The sequence below is a fragment of the Nannospalax galili genome, unplaced genomic scaffold (assembly GCF_000622305.1).
Source record: "Nannospalax galili isolate Female #2095 unplaced genomic scaffold, S.galili_v1.0 scaffold127, whole genome shotgun sequence".
Taxonomy (NCBI): domain Eukaryota; kingdom Metazoa; phylum Chordata; class Mammalia; order Rodentia; family Spalacidae; genus Nannospalax; species Nannospalax galili.
In genome coordinates this window covers 11,020,012-11,029,838 of record NW_008360326.1, presented here as the reverse complement: position 1 = coordinate 11,029,838, position 9,827 = coordinate 11,020,012, and the positions used below count along the sequence as shown (strand labels likewise).

At 41.2% G+C, this 9,827-nt stretch overlaps 1 protein-coding gene across 2 annotated transcripts in view; it reads left to right on the top strand.

Moving 5' to 3' along the window:
- Positions 1–6: 6 nt before the first annotated feature.
- Cul3 (cullin 3) overlaps positions 7–9,827 on the top strand; it is an 85,798-nt gene continuing 75,977 nt past the window's right edge. For both annotated transcript variants that reach the window (XM_029559969.1, XM_008825826.3), the window contains exon 1: positions 7–189. In XM_029559969.1, coding sequence (XP_029415829.1) covers positions 124–189 — 66 coding nt within the window. In that variant the 5' untranslated portion in view covers positions 7–123. The remainder of the gene's footprint in view (positions 190–9,827) is intronic.

Genomic DNA, 9,827 nt, shown 5'->3' with positions numbered 1-9,827 from the left:
CAGCCCAGCCCGGGGCCCGCGCCGCCGCCCCCAGCCGAGCCCCGCGGCCGCCCGCCGCCTTCAATGTGACACCGGCGTCTCAGAGTGCGAGCCGCCGCCGCCGCCGGGGAGGGACCGAGCACCATGTCGAATCTGAGCAAAGGCACGGGCAGCCGGAAGGACACCAAGATGCGGATCCGGGCCTTTCCGGTGAGTGGGTTCTCGGCGCCCGGGACCCCGGGGCCGCGGCCGAGCCGCACGCGAGGCCGTGGCTGAACTCGCCAACAGGCCGCAGTCCGCCTCCCCCCCCCCACGCCCGCCGGTGGCGGGGCGCGAGCCTTCCCGGCAACGGAGCGGCGCGGGCCGGCTCCACCGCCTCCAGGGCCGTTCCCTGCGCTGCCCACGGCGCCCCGGGCCTCCCCGTGCCGCCTACGGCGATCCCGCCCGGCCGCAATATGCCCGGCGGCCCGGCCCGGAGGGGATGCACCCCATGGGCCCGGCTCCCCGGCCTGGGGCGTGCGTGGAACTTTGAGCGTGTGGTTTCGCTGCGGTTCGGAAAACGACCCGGTTTAGCGTTCTCGGCTGTGGGGAGCACTGGTCCCCTCTCCCCCTCCTCAGGCAGCCTGTCCCCGACGCGCTGACAGTGGTGGCACGGAATGCCGGTGGCCGTCCTCCGGCTCCGCAGCCTGTGCATCCTCCAGCCGCCCAAGCGCTTCCCAACTCTGTGCAGGAATCGGCCTGTGCCGGGAGCGCCCAGAGGAAGCTGTGTAGGACCAGTTGGACGGTTGGGGTTCGGTTTCTGAGCCAGGGGAGCCCAAAAGAATGTGGTCGCCACGCAGACTTGTTGTGCCTTGTCAATTTTAGCGACAGCAAGCGCGTTCTGTTCCGAAACTTTTCTTTTTGGCAGAACGTTGAGTCATACACTTGCGGTGTTAGTGTATGGAGTTTAACTTCGGATGTCATGCCTGAATCAGATCGCCAATGGCAGGCAATTAAAATGTACTGTTGTAGAGAAACTGGACATACTTGCTCGTGTCGCTACAGTAACGAGCGTAAGTGAAATACACAAGCCAGCAGTTGAACAGATTTTTAAAAAGTACAACCCGAGAAAGTTATTTTTCCCTTCTGAGAACCAGAAGCATTCTATAGTGTGGAGGGAAGGGGGCCTTGTATGCACTTTTGAAAACCTGCTTTTCTCCCAGTGAGGAAGGGCTTATCATGATACTGTCTCAGTTGAGACCCGTGCTTTACCCTGAAGAATTTGAGGACCTCTCCTTAGTCCTTAAGATTTAAAAGTGTACTGATGCAGGAAAATGTGGAAAACCGACTTTATGTAAATAAATAGGCTTTATGAGACCACATAGGGTATACACAGGAGAATTAAGTAGCTTGATTAGTAAGTGGGCAAAACTGTTGGAATTTTTCCTAAATGTGAGAAAGAAAATGAGAAAGTGAGAAATGTTGGCAAAAGAGCACTAGTGACCTAGTGTGTTTTCCTTTGTAATTGGACAAAGAGCTGGGTTTATGAATTTGTGAGTAATGTTAATTTCAATCTGCCATCCAAGTGACTCTCAAATGTTAGTTTTTTTTTTTTAAGCAGAACTCAGAATTAATCAAAGTTTTATGAAGTCGACCTTTGACATACTGGTTTTCTAGGAAATGTTGCCTCGCATACACTCCTCTTTTTTGAAATCTTTTGTTGTTGTTTGGTAAAATGTGGAATAGCTTATATTTAACATGTTAATATTATTCAGAGTAACCAGTTCTACTTTTATCTGTGTGTCATCAACTCTTTGATCTCTTTAGGTTTTTCTACTTAAGCCTGTTGTCCTCTCCCATCCCTTCCTGGTTCAGGAAATTCTGTAGGCAGGCCAGGCATTATTCCTAGAAATTTAGGATTTATCATTTTATAGTTGAAAAGGCAAAAAGCTCTGCTTTCTGGAGCTAGTATTAGGGATTAGAAGCTGGAGAAAATTTTATTATCCCATTAGGTGGTTAATACATAGTACTAGAACTGTTTTTTTTTTTTTAATTTTCAGTTCATAACTATTAACTGACATACAGTTCCCATTGAAAAAAAGCATATCTCTAATATATAGATGCTATAGCTATCATTTAGGATAGATAAATGCCTTAGTGATAGTATTTTGATTACTGGGAAGCAACTTAGACTGTCAAAATTCTATCCTTTCAGGTTAGCAATCTTGTTTATAACTACAGTCTACATGGATTGTTAGTTAGAAGTCACATATACACGCACAACAATTTATGGTTATACATATGTATATTAGAAGTGGTGTATGTTATGAATACTGCTTGGATATGTAGTTAGCTATGCTGCTTTCAGCTTGTTTCTCACAATTGATGTTTAAAGGAATGAAGTAAGTTTAGAATTGTTTCATTGTAAAATAGTGGTTACAAGGTATAAAATATCCCGTGAGACTACAGTCTCTTCAGACAAATCTTCTCTTGTATTTTCAGTGCAAATTTTAAGTATGCCTTCATTATTTAGAGGAGTAAAAGTTAAACCACATAAATGTAGGGCAGTTTACATTTTCTACCTGCCCCCAGTTTACATCTTAAGTAAATCTACAGAAATTAATTTCTTTTCTTTTTCCTTTTTTTAATTTCGGTCTTTTTGAGACACGGTCTTCCTGTAGCCCCAGCTGGCCTGGAACTCACTATGTAGACTAGGCTGGCCTGGAACTCACAGAGTTCCTCCTGCCTCTGCCGCCCTAGTGCTGGGATTAAAGACATGCACCACCTCACCCTGCTTCAGAAATTAATTTCTTAAGATTGAAAACAATAAGGAAGTTTCTGTACTTTTTAACTTGACAGAAAAACTTTACTCCAATTTTTAGGCTTTCCTGCATTATACAGAATATACCACATACCTTTTTGTTGATACTTTTTTTAAAGATTTTAATTATGTGTCTCGTGTGGGTCTGTGCATGTGAGTACAGGTACTTGTGGAGGCCAGAGGCAGCACATCCCCTGGAGCTTAAGTTAAGGCAGCAGCTGATGTGGGTGCTGGAAACTGAACTCTGGTCCTCTACAAAAGCAGTAGGCACTCTTAACCACAGCTAGCTCTCCAGCCTCTGGTGATACATATAATTTTTAAAATTGTACACAAAGTAACAGCTTGTGCTACAAAACTTTTTTTTAAGAAAGGAAATTAGGTGTGGATTTAGGCCAAATAATTCCTCTCCAAGGAACCCTTTCCTTGCTATTACCCTGTGTCTTAACCCTCAGTTTTCAACTCTGTAAGATCATTACTGTCAGGTAGACTTTTTGTCTTTATCTCTGTAAAGCTATTTCTATCTGTATTGTCCAGGATTTGATTCATATGAGCTTTACAGACTTGGTTGGGAATTGGTGGGCTGATTTGAGAAAGAAAATGCTGCTCTTTCCTCTCATTTCCTCTTTGGGAGACATGAAAGCCACTCCCCTAAAAGGTGATCTGGCTCTTAAGACTGATGTCAGGGGTCCTTGAAGTAACTTCAGTTTATGAAGTGTGTTGAGTCCTGCCAAGGGAGACTCTGGATATAATTTACTCCATAATTGCAGATGAGCTTTGCCTATGTAGCATGGTCAGCGAATGATACCTGCAGTGACTGGCAGTGGGAGAGATTTTTTAAGACCCTTTGTGATACTCATTAGAGCATGAAGCGATAAGGACAGTTGATGTCTTTTTCTTCACTTCATAGCTACAGCGATAACCAGATATAGGGGAACAGCTTTGTTCTTCATAATACTTTTTTTTTTAATTTTTAAAATTTATTTATATGGGTGTTTTGCCTGCAAGTATGTAGGTGCACCATGTGCCCTGCCAGTGGAGGCCAGAAGACAGCATCAGATCCCCTGGAACTGGAGTTTTACAGACAATTGTTAGCCACCATGTGGGTGCTGGGAACTGAACCTGGGTCTTCTGAAAAAACAGCCAGTGCTCTTAACCACCACGAGTCATCTCTCCAGCCCCCAGGTTTTGCTTTCTTAGGGAAGGTAATTGTTGCATAGAACTATCTGGAGTGTAGAAGAGCTGAATAATGATCTTGAAATCACGCAAAGCAAGGAATTAACTATAAATTTGTTTTTCAGCCTTCTGTTGTTTTCTTAGAGAAAAATTAGGGAGTAAGGAGTAACAGATGCATGAGAATGTTACACTTTGATGCTTTCTGCTTAATATTTTTGGGATAGCCAGCTGTGGTACTGCTTGGCTTTAGAATTTAAAAGAGAAAATGTGTTGGTTTGCATTCTGTTTTTTAAATTCTATGTATATGTGTCTGTGCTCATGAGTGAAGGTGCCCATTAGAGGTCAGAAAAGGGTGTCAGATCCTCTGGAGCTGGAGTAGGGTTACAGGTGGCTGGAGCCATCTTTTCAGCATCATCAGTTTTAAAAATTGTTTTAATAGTACAGGCTATAGCGTGAAAATTTGGCCTTTCATGTATAGTACATTAATTACAAAGTTGATTCATTCACATAAAACAGTCATTTCTTTGTATATCATTCATTTGTTAAATGTGACTAATTAGTAATAATAACAGGTCCAGTTCAGGAATCAGCATAGAATTATAATCAGGAAGAGCATAGAATTATAACTAGAAAAAGTAGTACCATTTTTTTTTTGGTATTACAAATCAAAAGAATTTAGAACTAATTCTTCTGTTACTTTTATTTGGGATTCTCAGAAGGGCCTTTAGCAGTTTTTAAACTTACATGTGAGTATCTTGAGTGTTATTGTAGGTTGGAAGTTTTTGAATTTTTTTTTTTTTTTTTTTTTTTTTTTTTTTTTGAGACAGTCTCCCTGTAGCCACAATTGACCTGGAACTTGCTTTGTAGACCAGGCTGGCCTCATCTCACAGATCCGCCTACCTCTGCCTTCTGAGTGCTGGGATCATGCAGGCGGGTGATTTGTATTTAAGAGGATAAGTTGATAAAATCTTGGTGCCTCCCATTGTAAAAGTCAACCACATAGATATTAATCATACGAATAAATCACTGAAATGAAATATGAATTAGAATTAATATTGGACTTAAATAACTACCAGTAAACCTACCACTTGGAAGTAAAGAATATTAACATTTATCTGTTTCTATTTGATGTTTCACATTCCTGTAAGATTACATAGTACAATTGAGTATTTTCTGTATTGCCTTTTTGTTTCCTGTTGTGGTGCTGTGGTTTGAACACCAGGGCCCACACACATGCTAGGCTAGCACTCTACCACTTAGTTAATAGCCTCATCCCTCTATTTTCTTTGAAAAAAATATTTTTATTTTATGTGTATGAGTGTTTTGCTTGCAGAGGCCAGAAGAGGGTGTTAGATCCCCTGGAACTGGAGTTACTGACTGCTGTTAGGTACGGTGTAGGTGCTGGAAACCTAACCCCAGTCCTCTGCAAGAGCAGCCAGTGCTCTTAACCACTGGAGCCATCCATCTCTCTAGCCATGTATTTTTCTAATAGTGGTTTCATATAGTTACGTAGTATTTTTGAAAACATGACTTTTGGTGACTGATACTGTACAGCATTCACTTTTGAGCACTCCTGTCAAGTACTTTGATTCTAGGAAGTCCATATTTTCCCTTTTGTACAGGTGCAACTTTAGTTAATGTGTGAATATTGGAGCCTCATCTGTAACTATGGAATTATTGAGCTGAACAGAGTTTAAATATATTTCTCCTTTGTCTTCTGAGACAGGCTCTCCCTGTAGACCCAGCTTGCCTGGAACTGATCATGTAGACTAGGCTGGCCTCAATCTTGACAGAGATGCCCTCCTGCTCTGAATCTCAAGTGCTGGGATTAATGGCGTGTGCCATCACGCCCTACTGTTAAAATATAGTTCATAAGTGATGTCCAGAAAGGTAGAAAAATAGCTAACACTTGTTGAATGCTTATTCTGTGCCAGGAAGTCTAAACTTAATTTATGAAATTCTTTGCTGACTTAGTGTCATCTGTTTTACACATGAGGGCTTGTGAGTTTTAAGTAATTTGCTTAAGGGTCACTTTGTAAATAGCAGAACTAGGATTGTACTGGCTCCTAAGTGGATGCTTATGAATTACGTTTCTCAAAGTTGTTTAATATGTTTTTTATTTTATAGGTGAAAATAAAACTTCAACATTTCTTTCACTATTTGTAAGTATAAAACTATGAATAGACCATAGGGAGCTTTTAGTTTTGCAATAGAGTATTCATCATATGTGTTAGAAACATGACTAAAGAAAATGAGAGAATAACCATTAAGAGTGGGGGCTCTGGATTGCCAGGTCTTGTACAGCAGCTCCATCCCTTTTTAGCTCTACTGTCTTTAAGGAGTTACTATACTCCTCTACTCCTCTAGCTTCAGCTTTCTCTATAAAATGGGGATACTAGGCTGGATGTGGTGGCGCATGCCTTTAATCCCAGTATGGAAACTGAGGCAGCTGGATCTCTTGATTTTCAGGCCAGCTGGTGCTACCAGAAGACCCTGTCTCAAAAATACCAAAAAAAAAAAAAAAAAAAGATGCTAAAAGGCCCTTCCTTGCCAGGTTGTTGTATGATAAAGCATATAAAGCTTTAGAACTTACCTAATACACAATTAACTACAGTTATATTAACATTGAGTTCAGGCCAAAATTTAAATACTAAAATCGGAATGTTCTTGTACATTGAAATGCTGTATACTTTAGCAGTGACCCTTCCTTACGATTTTATACACGTGCTAGAATTTTTATTTTATTTTATTTTATTTTTTTGGTGTTTTTGAGAAAGGGTCTTCCTATAGCCCCAGCTGGCCTGGAACTCGGTATGTATACCAGGCTGGCTTGAACTCAGAAAGATCCACCTGCTTCTGCCTCCTGAATGCTGGGATTAAAGGCATGTGCCATCTACATTTTGCTTGCTGGTATGTAAGTGCACTACAAGTGTACAGTCCCCACAGAGGTCAGAATAGGGCATTGGATCCCCTGGAGCTGGAGTTATAGACAGCTGTTAGCTGCCACATGGGTGCTGGGTACTGAACCTGGGTCCTCTTTAAGAGCAGCCAGTGAATTTATCATTTTGAAAAGCCTGCAGAACCAATTTATGAACCACCCCAAGAACTCAGTCTAAAAGGTATATATACGTTGGTACCTTTGGAGTTGTCCAGACGGCTACTGGCTCTTGGGGAATTTCCAGTAATAATTCTCACTTAAGTTTATAAACACTTCCACTGCCATATGTGTACATCCTAATGTATACACTGAATGTTCACCTAAAGACAGTATGGATTTTCTTATTTCTTATCCTCCCCTCCCCTTTTTTTGGTGTCACTCCTGAATTAGATTGTGGGTTTTGACCAGTGCTTACACCAGGCACCCTTTTGAACCACAGAGCACTTACGGCTTAGTGTGAATGGTTCGTGAATGATTGATTAAACAAGAAACTAGTCCTGTAAGCCAAACTATAGTAATTCATTGAGTGCAAATGGTGATTTGAAATGTTTCGGTCTGTAAGAGCAGTAGTAGGTCATAAAAGTTCTTGTAGCATTTTTCTTAGAAGGGTAATCTCCTTAGTCTCTGGAACAATGACTTGAAAGTAAAAGTGTGCTGGTTAGTTTTTATCCAGCTTGAAAGAAACGGGAAGAGAGAATCTCAACTGAGGAATTTCCTCCATCAGATTGGCCTACTGGAATATCTTTGGGGCATTTTCTGGACTGTTTATTGATATAGGCGGGCCCAGTAACATCCCTGGGCAGATGGGCCTCGACTGTAAAGAAAGGTAGTTGATTGTGAGCTGGGAGCAAGCCTCTAAGCAGCATTCCTCCATGGTCTCTGCTTCAGCTCTCATCTCAAGGTCCCTACCTTGTGTCTGCCCTTCCCTCAGTGATAGACTCTTAACTTGCGAGTTGTAAGATGAAATAAACCCTTTCCTCCCCCAAGTTACTTCTCATCAGTGTTTTATTACTGCAACAAAAAGCAAACTAGGACAGGTAGTAATTATGGTTGGCACTGAGTCTGGATTCAGTATCAGAAGTCTTGGTCTCTGGCCCACTCTTGCATGTGTTCTCCTCTCAAGTTGTTTCACTGTACAGCCTGATATACTACTTTGACTGCAAGGTAATTAACTCTCCTGTGTGCTGTCCTTTGAATTCTGTTTCCTCCCATCTGAAACTTGGCTTTGCTGGGATATAGGCTTATCTTGAATTGAGTACAGAATGTTGTGTATTGCCTTAATGTGATCATCTTTTGTGGCTCGGCCTCTTGAACACTATTCTTTTCCTCTCTGTGATCATCTTACTTATGTTCACTCAGACATTGAGGATTTCAGTACCTCATCACAGACATTTTATTTCAAGTCTTAAATTTATCCATTGTGTGTTGGAATAGACATTCATTTGGTCAGTGTTCCTGTTGTGAGTCAAGCATGGATCTCCCCTACTAACCCATTAACTCTGGCCTCTGGTGAGTTAACAGTGAACTTCATCCAGTCATGGAACATGTTAGATAACTATTTTAGAAATCTTAAAATTACAACATTGTGTCATGGCACCTCCATTTATTAGATATGGAACTTTGAGAAAATAATAGGACCTACCTTATAAAACTTGTTTTAATAAAGATTTTATTTATGCATGCGTGTCTGTATTGTGTACATGTGTGTTGATACCTTCAGAAACCAAAAGAGGGCATCAGATCCCTTGGAGCTAGACTTAACAGCAGTTTGTAGGCTGCCTGATGTGGATGCTGGGATCCAAACATGGGGCCTCAAGATTGAGCAGCAAGTGCTTTTAACCATCAAGTCATCTTTCTAGCCTCACAGAGTTAACACACATAAGGCTTTTAGAATAGTACCGGAGACGTAATAAGCACTATAAACAGCTGTTATTGTTTAATTATTCTGTTTTGTCATTGCTTGTTTCCTTCTCACATTGTGTTCACGGATCTCAAGCAAACCCCTTTTCATGCTCAAGCTGCGATGGTGTTACTATCTCCAGTGCTAGCAGTTGTCCAGTTTCCATTTTTACTTTCAACAAAGCCAGGAGTATCGGCAAGAGGCATCTTGAGTAATTTTGCGTATTTGCTTTCATTACTCACGTTTTAGGGTATGATAATAGTGAAGACATTGCAAGACAGTGATCTCTAATTTAGTTGGTCGTTCAGTGCCTTGAGGCATTTTGTGTGTGCATACCTAGTAAACTCCCTCTTCCTGCTGGTTATTCCAAATTTTAATCATGTTTCTTAAAGTTGTTTATTAAGAGTTCTGTTTTCAAGAAACCTATCCTGCTTCCCTGAGAAAACCTAGGTCAATATGTAACCGTTCTTCAGCAATATTTCTGTTCAGCTGCATTCTTTAGTGTGTATCTGTGTTCATTCTCAGCACTTTTCATCAGTCTAGGAAGGAAGAGGCTCTTCCTCTCATCTTCCTCATCATGACCACTGTCATACTGTGTTCATAGCTAAAATTCTTTATAGAATGGTCTGTATCTCCTTACTAGCAGAATAATTTTCTTTCAGAGGAGGCACCTAGTCTTTTTGTATTGATTTTCATCAGTCCAGTTAAAATAGTATGCAATATATAGTAAGCACTATTCAGTAAGTATTAATACTTGTTATCTTGTGCAACTAAGAAAGTTTTTTTCCAGAGAATAATTGGATTAAATGAGATAATGTCAGAAATTACTTTCTAATAAATAGTGGTGTAACTGAAAGACTTAAAAGAAAAAGTTGCTCATTGTAAAGCTAGAATATTCATTTAAAAATGTGTACTCTGGGGGCTGGAGAGATAGCTCAGCGGTTAAGAGCACTGACTGCTCTTGCATAAGACCTGGGTTCAAATCCCAGCACCCACACGGCAGTTAACAACTGTCCATAACTAGTTACAGGAGATCT